General features: G+C 44.7%; 2 protein-coding genes across 2 annotated transcripts; both read left to right on the top strand.

Annotated features, from left to right (window-relative positions):
* Nucleotides 1–1,025: 1,025 nt before the first annotated feature.
* LOC310644126 (TLC domain-containing protein 5-like) lies at nucleotides 1,026–6,940 on the top strand (the record flags this gene model as incomplete). Its single annotated transcript, XM_083368897.1, has 2 exons — nucleotides 1,026–2,148; nucleotides 6,351–6,940. Exons 1-2 carry the CDS (start codon nucleotides 1,953–1,955, stop codon nucleotides 6,938–6,940), a joined length of 786 nt encoding a protein of 261 aa, XP_083225023.1. The 5' UTR covers nucleotides 1,026–1,952.
* A 4,430-nt stretch (nucleotides 6,941–11,370) lies between these two features.
* TLCD5 (TLC domain containing 5) lies at nucleotides 11,371–14,235 on the top strand. Its single transcript, XM_083368278.1, has 4 exons — nucleotides 11,371–11,519; nucleotides 12,393–12,503; nucleotides 12,636–12,835; nucleotides 13,566–14,235. Exons 3-4 carry the CDS (start codon nucleotides 12,640–12,642, stop codon nucleotides 14,102–14,104), a joined length of 735 nt encoding a protein of 244 aa, XP_083224404.1. The 5' UTR covers nucleotides 11,371–11,519; nucleotides 12,393–12,503; nucleotides 12,636–12,639; the 3' UTR covers nucleotides 14,105–14,235.
* The last annotated feature ends 1,772 nt before the right edge of the window (nucleotides 14,236–16,007 follow it).

The raw sequence follows: 16,007 nt of genomic DNA, 5'->3' as shown, positions 1-16,007 counted from the left end.
TCCAGGATGCCTTCGCGGGCCACATGAAACCACTTCGCGGGCCGGATCCGGCCCCTGAGCCTTGTGTTTCACATGTTTGGAATAAAGTCACTGAACAGCCACAAAGATTTGGGGAAGTTAATTGCTTACTTAACTGGTTTCTTGCTGATGGAATAAAGCCCCAGACTGCCTGCACTTCTAGGAAATAACTTGTCATCTGGACCAGTTCTTCTTACTTCCTGTCTGGACAAGGAAAGGATTTGAGATTGCCTGCTAGTGCTCCGTGCAGTTGCTGCTCATGGAGAGATTGCAAGACTACAGTTTTCCAATGGGTGTAGCGTTCTGACGGATAATACCTATCTTGCTCAACCTACAGTCAGCATCTTTAAGGACCCTGGGATTGCATAATCCCTTTAAGCAATCACTTTTTTGGAAATTGCTTGTTAATTGCTTTCCAGCGACTAGGAATCTTTAAGTCAACAAGCACTGGGTGAGTTTCCTTCAGTGCTTAGCGAAAGATATTTAAAATACAAGCTTACAGATTTAAAAATACTTTTGGAATGAACATGAAAAATGGAGCTAGAATTTTGATTCTGGAATTGTACAAACAGACTAAGGGTCCTGATTAATTTGAAATAGGATTCTGCAATTAATTAAAATAATCTTCCTGTGGGAATTTGTTTTTTTTTAAATATATATCTTTAAACAAAGTTAGGATAAGTCTTTGAAGTTTGGATATTAAGGGGAACCACAAGGAACTAAATCTTATAATTAAAGGAGCATAACACTTAAATGTTGCTAGATGGTATTAAAGAGGAACCCTTCTACTGGACAAATTGTGAGGGAACTGAAAGTGGATTTTAAAATAACAGGTTACAAGAGCCTTATGGAAGAAGATGCTACACTGGGCATATAAAAGAAACGGACTGATGCCTTAGTAATTAAAAATGGATGTACAAATAACAAACCAAGAAAATAATCCCAATAAATTTTCTACATTGAATTTACAAAAGAGGCTTGCTAAAGTTATGAAGACGTTTGCAAGAGGAGACCAAAAAAAAATGGGGAAAAACCAAGTTCTGGGACATTATTTGAAGGGACTAATGATCAAAATTGTTAAAAAGTGAAAGGAAATAATATAAAATTGGTTTGTCTGATCAAGGTTAAATTAGATAAGTTCTTAAGCCATAATGGACTTCTGCTGACTGGGACTGAACAAAGAGATTTTAAGACTTTGTTTATAGATAAGATATGGGAAAAAGAGATCCTTTGTTTTAATTTAAGAAAAGGAGATAAGTTAATTGTTTCTAATTGTGATGAAGGGGTGGGGGTTGGTTTCTTTACTAAATTCTTATTTTCTTTTCCACTGTTCTATTTTTCTTTACTCCACTTCCTATTTTTTCTATTTTTCTTTTTTTTAAAAAAAATGGATTAGTGTTTACCTTTTCAATTGTAACTTTTTTATCCAAGTACTATAAAACTTGTGATCTATCTATCTATCTATCTATCTATCTATCTATCTATCTATCTATCTATCTATCTATCTATCTCTTTGTTTCTAATCTATTTCTTTGTATCTATCTTTCTATCTATCTATCTCTCAGTCATCTAACTATTTCTTAAAAAGAGGGAGAAGATGAGAGAAATAGGAGAGAAGGAGAACGGGAAGAAATCAGGAAGAAATAACTGTCTACATCAGGGGTCTTCAAACTTGACAACTTTAAGACTTGTGGACTTCAACTCCCAGAAACCAGTGTTTCTTGACCTTGGCAATTTTAAGATGTGTGGACTTTTTCCGGCCTGAGCAGGGGGTTGGACTAGATGACCTCCAAGGTCCCTTCCAACTTTATTATTATTGTTGTTGTTACTTCAGCTCCCAGAATTCCCCAGCCATCCTGCTTCATTGTCATTGGGCTACTGTGCATATTTATTTCCCTCTCTCTCTCTCTCTCTCTCTTTTCAGCTACAAGAACATGTCCTCCATCTTTCTCCAGATCATCAGTAGCTGCTCTGCTTGGCTTTTCCTTTACTGGGGTTTTTTGTATCGAAGCAGGCATCGCAGTGCAGAATGGAGTTGTCGAATGGTCACTTTATTGCATGGCACGATGGTCACGTTCCTCTCTGGCTACATTGTCCTCATTGATGGTCCCTGGCCCCTGACTCACGCAGGTAGGAAGGAGGAGGGGGGAAGCTCCACCAGCTTATAGGAAGAAGCAAGGAGTATCAGACGGATGAGTCCTCTAAGACCAGCCCAGTGATGGGATTGCAGTATGTGAACAACTGGCTCTCTGCGTGGATGCCACTTCCGGAAGTCCATTCTGGGCCCGGGCAAGAAAATATTAGCTACCGGTTCTGCCGAAGTGGTGCGAACCGGCTGAATCCCACCACTGGACCGGCCCTTTCCACACTGCTGGAGGGTGATCTAAACTTCCTGCCTTGTCAGCCTTAGAACCCAAACTAGGCAAAGTTAGACCAACAAAGGAGAATATTTGTAGCTCAGGGTCAAAATGAGGGCTCCGTGGTGCCCTCTGAGCTTGCTTGTTTTCTTGCATCATTAGCTCTGATGATGTTACCTAGATTGGGTAATGAAAAGTCTGCCAAAAAAAAACAAAAAAACCACAATAACAGAGCTGGGTGCGTGTGGCCCATTGAGTGGGCATGGCTGCGGTGGTAATGGCAGACTGGGTGGGACTAAAAAGTTCTATCAATCAATTCCAACTTTGAGAGATCTTTTTTTTTCCCCGCAAGAACTTGAAATTGATTGATGGATTGAACCTCTCTTTTTTTGCACACAGCCATGGAGGCCTAAAGCGAAAAGGTTTTATAAAACCAATCTGAAGGCCTAGGACTGGTGCGCATGCCCACAAAGAGGGCTCTGCGTGCCACCTATGGCACGCATGCCACAGGTTCGCCATCACGGCCCTCTACCATTTCAGACCAAAGGCTATCCAATCTCTTCTTGAAAACCTCCAGTGTTGGAGCACTCACAACTTCTGGAGGCAAGCTGCTCCACTGCTTAATTGTTGTAATTGTCAGGGAATTTTACATTTTCCTGCTCTATTCCCCGTAGCCCAGAACCCCTCACCTCAGCTCAACCTTGCAGGGTGGGGAAGATTGAGAGACCACAACTGATCTTAGGCTATTCAGCAAGCCGGATTGTAAACAGAGATTTGAATGCTGCATTCTGCACTCTAAGCCCTGTTACTCACTGCATTATACAGGCCTTGGTGACCCAATTAAACACTGAGATGTCTTTACAAATTGCAGGTGGGTAGCACATAGTCAGGGACAAGTTGGACTTGCCCTGCAAGGATATTTCTGTCATTTCTGAAGCGTGAATCCCAAGAATTTCAGAGAAGACAGATGTTGTTTGAGGTCACCACTTGATACACCAAGTTTGGTGGTGACAATGAATAAGCGAAATGTTGGCAGGTATAAAGTCAGTCACCAACTAAGAGCCTTTAAGTTTATCTAACTGTTTATATAACCTTTGTGGGAGGCAGTGAGTGTTTATGGAATTCTGAGCCTTTAGCTAACAGAGTGGCCAACCTCAGTCATAAGGACTAGAAACTTCCTTCTGCAAATGAAAACAGTGCTCTCCAGGACATACCAAAAGCATGTGAGCCCTATAGCCCACCCGCCCTCCTTTTCTTTCCTTCCTTCTTTCTCTGTTCTTTCCTTCCTTCTCTTTTTCCTCCCTCCCTCCCTCCCTCCCTCCCTTCTTTCCTTCCTTGTTCTTTTCTTCTTTCTTTTCTTTTTTCTCTCTCTTTTTTTCTTTCTTTCAAAAATCATCCATTTTTCACTTCTCTCTCTGTCTCATTCACTGCTTCCTGTCTTGATCACTTGGGCTTAGACGTCGCTTCAGTTTTGCTAGTCTGCATGTTGCCTCCTCCGTTGTGTCCTCAAAAGCCCTCTCCCGCCTTTAGCTCTCCTTTGCTGGGATTAGATCTTGAACCCCTTTCACGCAATACCTGCCAGCCTTCTGGGTCAAATAACTCCTTGGAGGAAAATCTTATTCTAAGCTTTTGGCTCCCTGCCCCATACAACAGGGGTAGCATATACAAGTCCTGTTCATTATTTCCAGTGTGGGAGTCCCTGTAATTACTCCAGGGGTGATAAGAGCTAGGCAGCAGCACCAAGAATAATATCCTATATTTTGAAGAGTATTAAATTAATAGTAAGCTGTGGCATTCTGCCCTTTCACCATGGAAGAGCCCAGTATGTTTACAGGAGGAATTACAGTGAGAATGGGGAGGAGCATCAGGAATGTTAACTCAGCTGGAAGAGTCATGATCTACAAAGGGATCTGTAAAGAGAATTTTGAGTTTCAGCTGTAACTCCCTTGAAGTTCCATAAACATCCTTTAATTTGCTCCAGGGAGAGTTTTCGATCTGTAGGAGGGATGATTAACTCTAGGTTCAAGGTCCCTGAGTTGATTTTTTTTCCAAAAGACAACTGGTCTTTTTTTGTTTGTTTTTCCTTCAAGACATTTTGCTTCTCATCCAAGAAGCTTCTTCGGTTCTGATGGCAGAGGATGGAAGAGTTTATATTCCTTTGCAGTCATCTGGTTGTTAGTACTCCCTCTGAGAGCCATTGAGGCCACTTGGAGGTTCATCTGTGCCCTCAGGGTCACCCGAATAGTGCAAATATTGTTTGTTTGTTTGTTTGTTTGCATGCCATTGTTGCCTTAGAGCAGGGGTCTTCAAACTTGGCCCTTTTATGACTTGTGGACTGGATGAGGAATTCTGGGAGTTGAAGTCCACAAGTCATAACAGGGCCAAGTTTGAAGACCCCTGCCTTAGAGCAGGGGTCTTCAAATTTGGCCCTTTTATGACTCATGGACTTCAACTCCCAGAATTCCTCAGCCAGGCACACTGGCTGAGGAATTCTGGGAGTTGAAGTCCATGAGTCATAAAAGGGCCGAGTTTGAAGACCTCTGCCTTAGAGAGTAGCTTACAACAAGCCCTGTTCGGCCATAATGCGGTTTGCTTGGCTCTGACTTATTGTGCTGCAGTATATGAAGCCAATAGATGTGGATTGCAAAACATGGCTTCCCCCTTAATGTGTTGCTTAAGCCTGAACACTGTAATTTGTGAAATTATAAGTTACAGCTTAGCCAGTTGGTCAAACCCAGCCAGTTATGGCTTGTACAACCAATGATTAAAACAAACCTTCTCTTAGCACAGTTAACACTGAAGAGGGGAGGGAGAAGCATTGAACCCCACTGAGAGTCAAACTCAATGCACGGCAAACTCACTTACGTCTATGCAGTAGTCGCTGCCCTGATGTAATTTTTAAAATAGAGATTTTAAAGTCTAGACTAAAACATTTTGATTTCTAGATGCCCTTCCCCATAATTTTCTTTGAGAAAGTAGGCTATTTTCTTGGCAGAAGATTCAGTCGAGTGACCGTGGGGAGGTAAAAAGAATGTCTAACAAATCTCAACTGGCAAATTTATTAAAGCTTCAGGATGTCAAAATGATGGTCCACATTAAATTAGCTTTAAAATCTATCATTTCACTGCTTCGGAATGGGACAACATGCCACGGCCAAGTCAGGATACATAATACAGAATAACAGAATTGGAAGGAAACTTGGAGGTCATCTAGTCCAACCCCTGCTCAGGCAGGAAACCCTATACCATTTCGGACAAATGCCTGTCCAGTCTCTTCTTAAAAACTTCCAGTGTTGGAGCATTCACCACTTCTGGAGGCAGGTGGTTCCGCTGGTTAATTGTCCTCACTGTCAGGAATTTTCTCCTTAGTTCTAGGTTGCTTCTCTCCTTGATTAGTTTCCATCCGTTGCTTCTTGTCCTGCCTTCAGGTGCTTTGAAGAATAGGGTGACTTGCCACGGGAAGACTCTTTGCAGGACAATTCAACAAATACAAAAGTTAAATTAATGTTGATGGAACTGTGGCCAATAATAATAAAATAAAGCCAATCCAGACATAAAAGAGTTACAATCATTCCAACAAAAACGTGGCCACCAATAATCAAAGTAACTGAATGAAAAGATTAATACCGTGCTGAATTGTCCCATGACACGTTGGCCACAGAGAGTTGGCCGTGGCGAGTTGTCCTAGACTAGCGGTCTTCAAACAATGGTCCTTTTATGACTTGTGGAATTCATCTCCCAGAATTCCTTAGCCAGTGTGCCTTTTATGACTTGTGGACTTCAACTTCCAGAATTTCTCAGCCAGCATGGCTGGCTGAGGAATTCTAGGAGTTGAAGCCCACAAGTCATAACAGGGCCAAGTTTGAAGACCCCTGTCCTAGACCCTCATTGCTTTGGGATCTTCAGAATGGAGAAAATGCAAATGGGAACTGAAAACTAAATTGCTTTTATTTTGTAAATCTACCCTTATTTCCAGGCCATCCAAACACGCCTCTCCAAGAGTTCACTCTCTGTCTGTCGCTGGGCTATTTCATCTTTGACTTCTGCTGGTGTGTCCTTTTTGAAGGCGAGACCGATCTGATGCTGACCCACCACCTGCTCAGCATGGGAGGCATGTCGCTGGTCTTGGATACTGGCAAGTCAGGCCCTGAACTCAGCGCCATCATCTTCGTGAGTGAGGTCACCAACCCGTTTTTGCAAATGCGCTGGTTCCTACGAGACAGCGGAAGCTACGAGAGCCTGGCTGGAGATGTGGTGGATATCCTGTTTGTGACTCTCTTCCTGGGGCTGCGTATCGTTGGGGGTGCCTGGATTATTCGTTCCGTGATGAAGTCAGCCAAGACATTTGGGACACTCAAGGGTGGAATCCTCGCTATGTATGTCATATCCTTCCTGTTTTTGCTGGAGATCTTCACTTTTGCCAAGAAGAAAATCCTCAAGAAATTCCAGGTTTGGAAAAGGGATAGCAACCAAGAAGATCACGCCAAATGCAACAGGCTTCTTCCTAACGGGGATATCCAGGGGCCTGTTGAACCCAACTTGCAAGGAGCAAATGGATCTTGCTGAGCTTGGAACCTACTTTCCATGCCAGATCTGGATTCATGATCCAGCTCCAGACCCACATCTAGAATTCAAGATGATGTTCTTCCAGAAGAAAGAAACGGGACAGGAGAAATGGCCTGTGAACAGATATTTGCAAGAGGAAGAGGTTTAATTCTCAAATCAGCCAATCTAATCAAAGGCCACCTGCCCAAGGGGGAGGCTAAGATGGATTACAGAGAAGTATGGATCTGAAAAAAGAAGAGTTGGGTCATTCTGCTTTGGTGACCAAGCTGGGGGGGTACAGTCAGAGTCCCACCTGGTTTAGGGGATCACTGCAGCTAACTCGGATAGTAAAGAGGAGATGATTGTTTAGTTGGTCAAGGATAGGATGTAAGATATAAAAGGTGCTTTTTTTTTTCTCCCAAAGGCAACTGGACTTTCTTCTTTTTGTCCTTGAAGATATTTCGCTTCTCATCCAAGAAGCTTCTTCAGTTCTGACTGAAGAGTGGCGAATGGAAGGGTTTATATTCCTTGGTCTTAGCACTCTGAAAGGTCGGTCATTAGCCCTCTGAGAGTCGTTGAGGCCACTGGCCAGTTTAATCTGTACTTTCAGGGTCACCTGAATCAGAGTGCAAATGGGTGTGAAAACCTCACTGAGCCAAAGGACTGTGTTGTAAACAGGAGATGGGGTTTCGTGCCCCTCCCTTCCCCGCTGTGGAGAGAGGGCAATTTTAACGTGAATGGCCTCATTGACCCTTCTTTCAAACCGGTGGTCCTCTATATCCAGAATGTGGACTTTCTCCAGAATGTGAGAATCTCCACAGAATGTAAGAATCTTACCTGGCTAAACTAGAGGCTGGGTACCGATCAATCACAGGCTGTTCATTTTGGGTAAATCTATACAAGGTTTGTGCCTCCAGAGGGTGCAATTTCACATCACAGGAAGCCAGCATCTGCTCATCCTGGAAGCAGCCATTCCATTCAAAAATTTCCACTCCTGCATCCTACTATGGTCCCCTCAAGTCTATTTCTTCCCAGCGCAAGTCCCAAGGGATTTCTCCAGAGTGGATTTCAGTATCTGGAAAAAAAAACCAACAGCATTCCAGTTCTTACTTTGTTTACAACCACAAATGAAAATATTTTTAAGAACTTGCAAATACAAGTCAAACAAACAAACATGCGAAAACCCTCGTAAAATGGACAGGACAAGCAAAGGGAACAATGTTCTTGGGTTGTTTTTTTTCCTACTTTTTTGCAATACGGACATAATAACTGCATCGATATAAAAATTGCTACAGTTTTTAAACAAGCCTGAACTGCACAGGATCAGATCGTTTGGTGCTTATTTTCTGACAATTAAGGACCAATTCAAAAGGGGAGAACTGACTGCTTGAGCTTGTAAGCCGCCCTCAGTCTTCGGAGAAGGGCGGGATAAATGGAATTAAAATAAAATAAATAAAAATAAAGTGTCCTTCGAGGAATACAAAGCAATATTTTCAGCAACTGACTGCACAGGATGTATCCCAAGTGCTGCATAAATGAACAAACCTGATCACAAGGACCTAATTGTAAAAATGATCAAAATATACGCACTGTGTTTCATCTCTAACAGGACAGGGATAACCCAATTTTCTCTTTAGGAGACCAATAAATCTGAAAAAGATTTTTTTTTGTTGAACACTTCTTTTTAGATCATAACAAATATATTTAATAATATTGGCTTGAAACTATTGGCTTCGTAATAGAAGAATCTGTTTCTCCATATTTCTTGTACATTGCTCAAAATTATTGTAGTATTTTTTTTTTAAAAAATGTTGATAGTATTGTTGTTTAAGCACCTATATAAAAACCCTTCTGTAATACATTCAGAGGTACAAGGTTTTCAGAGGAACCGGCCTAAACCCAGAACATGATTTCACACATTATGAGCAGTTTTCTAGATGTAAAGAAGATGTTGGTTCTTCTCAACACAGCTAGCCTTTAGGGATCTTCATTTATTCATTCGTTCGTTTGTTTGTTCATTCATTCATTCAATCATATCCCGCCTTTATTATTTTCACAGATAGCTCATGGTGGCAAGTATATCCAACCATAACAACAACGCTGTGAGGTCGGCTGGGCTGAAAGAGAATAACTGCCCCAGAGTTATTCTTGGTCTCTTGCTTCCTAGCCTCGTGTCTTAACCACTACATCAAATCTTCCCAAAACTCTTTTGCACCAAGAAGTGTGCACATTTAGTAAGCAGTGATTTCTCCCTGGCTGTGTGCTTCTGAAATTGTCCTCCAGTACTCAGGGGAATAATCAGAGCTAACCTCACAATGCTCCAGAAAGCTGCCCTTAATCCCTCTCTTCAAACGTCCCCCAGGATTGCTTGCGGAGTTTAACTGGGTCATATCCATGGCAAGGAAAACTCGAACTAATCTACATTCGAACAAATTTGCCTGAATATGACAAACTGGAGCCTAATGTGTGACTCAAGATATATGGCAATGTGCAGATGTGATTTCTTGATATCTGTGCACGGTGTGGGAATCTGTGGTGAAAAGACAAGTTTCGAGGATGCCAACGGTTTTATAATTATATTCTAAGATCTTCGGAATTTGTCCATCCATAATGTGTTTGCTAAGCGGGAGCAACTCTTATTTATTTATTTATTTATTTATTTATTTATTTATTTATTTATTTATTTATTTATTTTATTGAATTTGTATACCGCCCTATTCCCGTAGGACTCAGGGCGGTTTACAGGGCAGTTAAAACCATGAAATACAAAAAATTAAAAACAATTAAAACAATTAAATTAAATTCAAGCCCCAAGAATAAATCTAAAACCCAGTTAAATTAACAACCCCACAGTCTGGACCAAACAGATCAAAGAGCCAAGTTTTCAGGTCCCGGCGAAATGAGCGAAGGTCGGGGGCAGTCCTAAGTTCCGTGGGTAGTTGGTTCCATAGGGCAGGAGCACCCACAGAGAACGCTCTTCCCCTGGGAATAACCCGCCAGCATTCATTAACCAGCGGTACCCTGAGAAGGCCCTCCCTGTGGGAGCGCACAGGACGATGGGAAGATGATGCCAGCAGCAGGTGTTCCCTTACATAGTCCGGACCCAAGCCATTTAGGGCTTTATAGGTCATTATCAGCACCTTGAATCTCACCCGGAGGGCAACCGGAAGCCAATGTAGCTCACGGAGAAGAGGTGTTACACGGGAGTATCGGGAAGCTCCCATCAAAACTTGATGGAGTTTTGCCTAAATGAGTGGGATTTAATAAGTGTGCTTATTCTGTTGTGTATTATTATTGATTAATAAACGGGCAATTTTCTTTTTGTATAAAACTATTTGGGGAGGGGTGCTTTGTAATATTGGGCCCAACACTTTATTAGTTCCCAAGCAACATCTGAAAGGCAACAAGAAATCATCAGATTTCAGAAACCAGGATTCCTGGTCAGAGACGAAGATACAGGGCTGCTTGCTGAGAGAAGTAAAAGGTTATAAAAGCAACATCTATCTGCAACACAGATGAATCCTCTAGTCTTACACCCATTAAAACCTGCCCGATTGCCGGATTCTTAGATGGATGCGAGCATTAGCCTTCTAAAACATTTTAATTGGCCGAATACATCTTTCTTTACACCCAACAACATTTTAACCGATTGCATTCTAACCAGGGACTGGCACAGGCGCGTTGCCAACGATGATGCAACAGCGGTTGGCTGGATCAGATTTCTGCTTGCTTCACGCCCTGTTGAACTGTCCAAGATGCAGATAGTTATAGGATGGGATGGGATGGGATGGGATGGGATGGGATGGGATGGGATGGGATGGGATGGGATGGGATGGGATGGGATGGAATGGAATGGAATAATAGAATAGAATAGAATAGAATAGAATAGAATAGAATAGAATAGAATAGAATAGAATAGAATAGAATAGAATAGAATAGAATAGAATAGAATAGAAGTTGGAAGGGACCTTGGAGGTCTTCTAGTCCAGCCCCCTGCTCAAGCAGATAAGTGACTGTCCAGTCTCTTCTTAAATGCCTCCAGTGATGGAGTGCTCACCATTTCTGAAAGCTAAGCTGTTCCACCGGTTAATTGTCCTCACTACTAGGTTTGTTATCGGGACTTAACTTCGGCTAGTTAACTTCAGTGTTACTTCTTTGCAAACGAAGTGTGGGCACCTCCTTCTATGGCATCTAGCGTACCTGCAGGACCCCCAGCGCTCCTTTGGCCCTTCGCAGTGACCGTCGGAAAACGGCACATGGCCGAGGGGGCGCCTTCAAGCTGGCTTTCGTGGAACCGGGGTCTGCCTGCCACGTAACCCCTGGCCGCGTTCGCCCAGCAAGCCCAAAGGCGCAAGCAATCCAGCCGGCCGCCTTCTTTCCTCCTTGCCCGCGCAGCTCTCCTGCGCGCGGTCCGGCGGCCGGCGCGGTGCCCGCGGGCGCTGCCATCCGTCCTCCGCACCAGCAGGTGACCCTAAGCCAGCTTCCGTTCTCCGCCTCTCATCGTCGCCGCCCGGACGGAGCTCGGTGATCTCGGTCACCGGGAGACGCCTCGCTGCCGGGGGCGAAGCGGGAGAAGCGTGCCCGGGGCCCGGCTGGCCAGGTGAGCTCCGACAGGTACGCCCGCTCGCGCGCTCTTCCCGGCCGGCCGGTTGGGCTGGGCCGGCCGGGGTAGCGGCCGAAGAGCCCGGGCGATCGCAGCCGGGAGCGCTCCTGCCCAGCGGGGATGCGCTACGGGCGCCCGCGTGAGCGCGAGGCTGCGAAGAAAAAGCTGGAGGCGGCGGCGGCGACGCGCAAGGAACGCGCAACGTCCGGGCCAAACGTGCGCCACAGGTTGCGCTTGGACACAAGCCAGGCTGGGGCTCCGTTCCGCATCATTCCGCCCGTGCATGGGATTGCAACTCCCATGCGCCGCGGCCGGGGGCGAGGAGGAGGAGGAGGAGGAGGAGGAGGAGGAGGAGGAGGAGGAGGAGGAGGAGGAGGAGGAGGAGGAGGAGGAGGAGGAGAGGGTCTCCGCTGAGTTAGTTCACGCAGTGGGCTTGCTCTAAGGGATACCTGGTGACTGATGGATGGAGATCCGCATGGCTCTGGTTGTATGGGGTGAGCTGTGGTTAAGGGAGGGAGGGAGGGCTTGTCCTGTGGGGGTGGGGAACCCAACCATAGATCCCATGTGGCTTGGTCATGGAAGGACCAGAAAGACCTTTTGGCGCAATGTCAGCTTTAAGATGGGTGGGATTCAGCTCCAGTTCTGAGTCTCGATGTTCCACCATGTGGGGACACCTGAAAGACCAGGTTAGGGATGAGTTGTCGTGGAGAAAATCTAGGCGGTTGCTAAGAATTGACCACAACTTGATGGCACATCATCCCTCCATCAATTTTATTTTATTTTATTTTGGTTCTAAATTATTGCTTGCTGCTCAGATTCACAAGAACGAGACAGGCAGCCATATAAATTGCTTGTCTTTTTTTCCTTTAGATTACCTCGTTTCCTTATAATCCTGATGCAATTAATAATGGTGCCATTTATCCAGAGATGTCAGGAATGTTGGCCGACTGACCTCTGTGTGACTTGTTAACAGCTACCTTTGTGCGTATTTGTTGGCATAGATGCCTATATTGGTTATCGGACATATACAGCTATTTGCAACATTTACGACTCGTTCATTCATTCATTCATTCATTCATTCATTCATTCGTCTCTTTCCATATTCCCCTGCAGGAGGATGGTGGCCATGATGCTTTGGGTGGCGCTCAGCCTGTGTGGCTGGCTCTGCCTCTATGCCTGGTCCTGCCATCATTACGACGGGCGCAGTTGCGAATGGAGCTGCCGATTGGTCACTCTGACCCATGGGATCTTTGCCACCTGCCTCTCTGGCTACATTGGGTTTATTGATGGTCCCTGGCCCATGACATACCCAGGTAGGCCAGTCCATTTTCATAGAACCAAACTTTGAGTCACCTTTTTAGTCTCTGAGTTCCCACAACAAGCCACAATGAAACCACACCATTAAAGACTGCAGGTAATCCATGACTCAGATCCATTTGTTTAATGGGCATTCGAACAGTAGCGAGGAAAGGGACTTATGACCAGTGGTGGGATTCAAATAGGTGAAGAACCGGTTCTCCGTGTGGATGCCGCTTCCGGAAGTCCATTCTGGGCCTGGGCAACAAAAAATTAGCTATCAGTTCTGCCGAAGTGGTGCGGACCGGCGGAATCCCACCACTGGTTATGACCGTTTTTCACACCTATGACCATTGCAGCATCCCCTTGGTCACACAGTCAAACTTCAGGCGATTGGCCACAGGCATGTACTTATGACGGTTTTAGTGTCCCGGGGGTCACACAATCCCCTTTTGCAAACCTCTGACAAGCAAAGTCAATGGGGAAGCCAGATTCACTTAACAACCGTGTTACTAATTTAACAACTGCGAGGACTCAACAACTGTGGCAAGAAAGGTGGTAAAATGGGGGCATGAGTCACTTCACAAATGTCTCACTTAGCAACAGAAATGTTGGGCTCTAATGTCGCCGTAAGCTGAGGATTACCTGTAACCAAGATTCTAGTAACTGTTGAGATCTGAACGGCAGCTGTGATTTCTCTCTCTCGCTTTACTCCTCTCCGCTCCTCTCTGCCCTTCTCCCCTCTAGGGTTCCCAAATACAGTGCTTCAGGTCTACGCGTTGTGCATCAGTTTGGGCTACTTCCTGTTCGACCTGGGCTGGTGCGTCTATTTTAAGGCTGAAGGACCCTTGATGTTGGTCCACCACTCAGTCAGCATCCTGGGCATCAGCGCCTCCCTGGCCTTGGGCGAGTCGGCCGCCGAGGTCAACGCCGTCATCTTTGGCAGTGAACTCACCAACCCTTTCCTGCAGGCCCGCTGGTTCCTGCGGGAGAAGGGGCTGTACCCCAGCTTGACAGGCGACGTGGTAGACTTCCTCTTTGTGGTGCTTTTTGCCGGCGTGAGGATTGGGGTTGGGGCTTGGCTGATGTACTGCGTGTTCTTGTCCCCCAGGCCCAGGGTCTTCATCAAGGTTGGAGGCCTCATCATGTATGCAGTATCTTGCTTTTTCATGGTAAGCATTTTCCGATTTGCCCGGCGCAAAACCATGAAGAAATATCATGCATGGAAGGCTTGGTGGAACAAAGAGGTGGACTTGAACGCTAATGGATATCTGAAGAGTCACTGACCCGATCGTGGGTTGTCCGTGCAAGATTTAGCATCGATAATTAGTCTGGGCTGCACCTGCAACATCTTGTTTGAAACGCCGTCTCTGTCAGTGCAAAGGGGACCAAGGAAACGTTGTAGGTAGATCATGGGATTAAGACTGGAGAAATCCAGGATCCGTGCTCAACCGTGAAACTAAGTTGGGTGGTGGTGATCTTGCTTCATCTCTGAGCCAACCCTGCTGGAGGATGAAAGGAGGAACTGTTGGAGGATGAAAGGAGACAACCGCCACCAGCAAGGTGGAAAGGTGGAAGATAAGTATGATATAGAGAGAGAGGCCTCAGAGGTTGCAAGCCAGAGTAGAGTTGATTCCTGTTTCAGCCCAGTGCAAATGCTTACGCTTAGTGGAATGTGTCACACACCCTCCTATTGTGGGGGGACCTTTTCTAATAATCTATTTTTTCAAAATTAAGGCATAATCCCATTAACCCAGGATTATTTCTAAAGAATCTTCTGGTGGGATTGGTTGCCATTACCAAACTTTTCCTTTGGAAAAGTTGGATTCCCCCCCCCTTGTTCTCTGTACCTGAGCTAAGTTGACTAGATGAAAGAGGGGTAAGATATAGATATAGAAAAGCACAGACCATGGTGTTAAATAATTTAGAATGGGTTCTTCATGGGTCTTCTTTGGAGGACAATGAAATTATAGGTCATTAATTCTTCTCTGGTATTAAATAGAGAAGATCTCTCTCTCTCTCTCTCTCTCTCTCTCTGTATCTATCTATCTATCTATCTATCTATCTATCTATCTATCTATCTATCTATCCATCCATTTGTTTCCATCCATCCATTTATTATTTCATCAATCCATCTTTTCATCCATCTATGCTTTCTATTTTCCATCCATCTTTCCATCTACCCGTTCATCTATCCTTCCTATTTTCTATCCATCCACCCTTCCACCTACCCACCCACTCACCCATCTCTCCATCCATCCCATCTCAGGTGTGTCTTCTTCCAGAGACCCTTCAAATCCCCTTCCCCACAGCTGCCCCCTTCCAGAAGACCAATTGGGAGATGCTTCGCATTACCAGGTGTTCCTTGCCAATCCTATTGCTGAAACATCAGAAAATGTTTTCCACCATCGTCTGTACTAAGCAAAGGAGAGTCAGCTGAAATTTAGAGTCATCACCTCTGCAGACAATGAAACCTGATTCTCTTTTCTATGCATATGGGGTTGATTTGCATATGGGGAGGGGAAATGGGGATCTAAAAGGGTCTCCTTGGGGTGCTAGATTTCCTACGGTCAAATCTGCTTTGGTTTTCAAATAGTGGAACCTCCAAATATTCATCCCATGTGCATATTCCAAGTAGGTTTGTTTCATTGGCTCACCTGGCCTTTGATCCATCTCTTCCCTCTGAAGGGGCCGGGCCTGAGAGACAGGGAAGCAAAAGAGTTCAGCTTTAAAGACATGAGCTATTTTTTTTAATGTATTGGCGGATGGACTGGCAAATGATTTCCTGAAAAGTACAGTTTCTATGCTGCTCGGTTCCCCCAAACTCTTCCTTTCCAGTGTGTGTGTGTGTGTGTGTGTGTGTATGGGGTGTCTTTGAAAGGGCTAACCGATGGAATTCTCATTAACGACAACATGTACATCTTTGGCATTACCATGTAACAGTGATTCCAATGTTCCAGCAGTGACGGGCATAGCAAAACTGTATTATGTTTTATAACAAATAATAATAATAATAAAAAGATTTTATGGACATAACATTGGCAGAGTGTAACGTCTGAGGCAGGCATGGTGATGTCACGTGGAGAAGAGGCAGCCTGGATGATAGCGTGTATTTCATCTCTGCTCCACCATCGTACGCATCCACAGAAGGAAAATCCATTGTTAAAAAGCCAAGAATAAATAGGTTTT

The sequence above is a fragment of the Vipera ursinii genome, assembly GCF_947247035.1.
Source record: "Vipera ursinii genome assembly, chromosome: 8".
NCBI lineage: Eukaryota > Metazoa > Chordata > Lepidosauria > Squamata > Viperidae > Vipera > Vipera ursinii.
Note: the sequence above shows the minus strand (reverse complement) of the source record. Positions and strands in the feature narration are given on the sequence as shown.

Coding starts and splice junctions, on each gene's coding strand:
- TLCD5 (XM_083368278.1), top strand. CDS start 12,640: ATGGTGGCCATGATGCTTTGGGTGGCGCTCAGCCTGTGTGGCTGGCTC. Junction 12,836..13,565: donor CTGGCCCATGACATACCCAG/GTAGGCCAGTCC, acceptor TCTCCCCTCTAG/GGTTCCCAAATACAGTGCTT.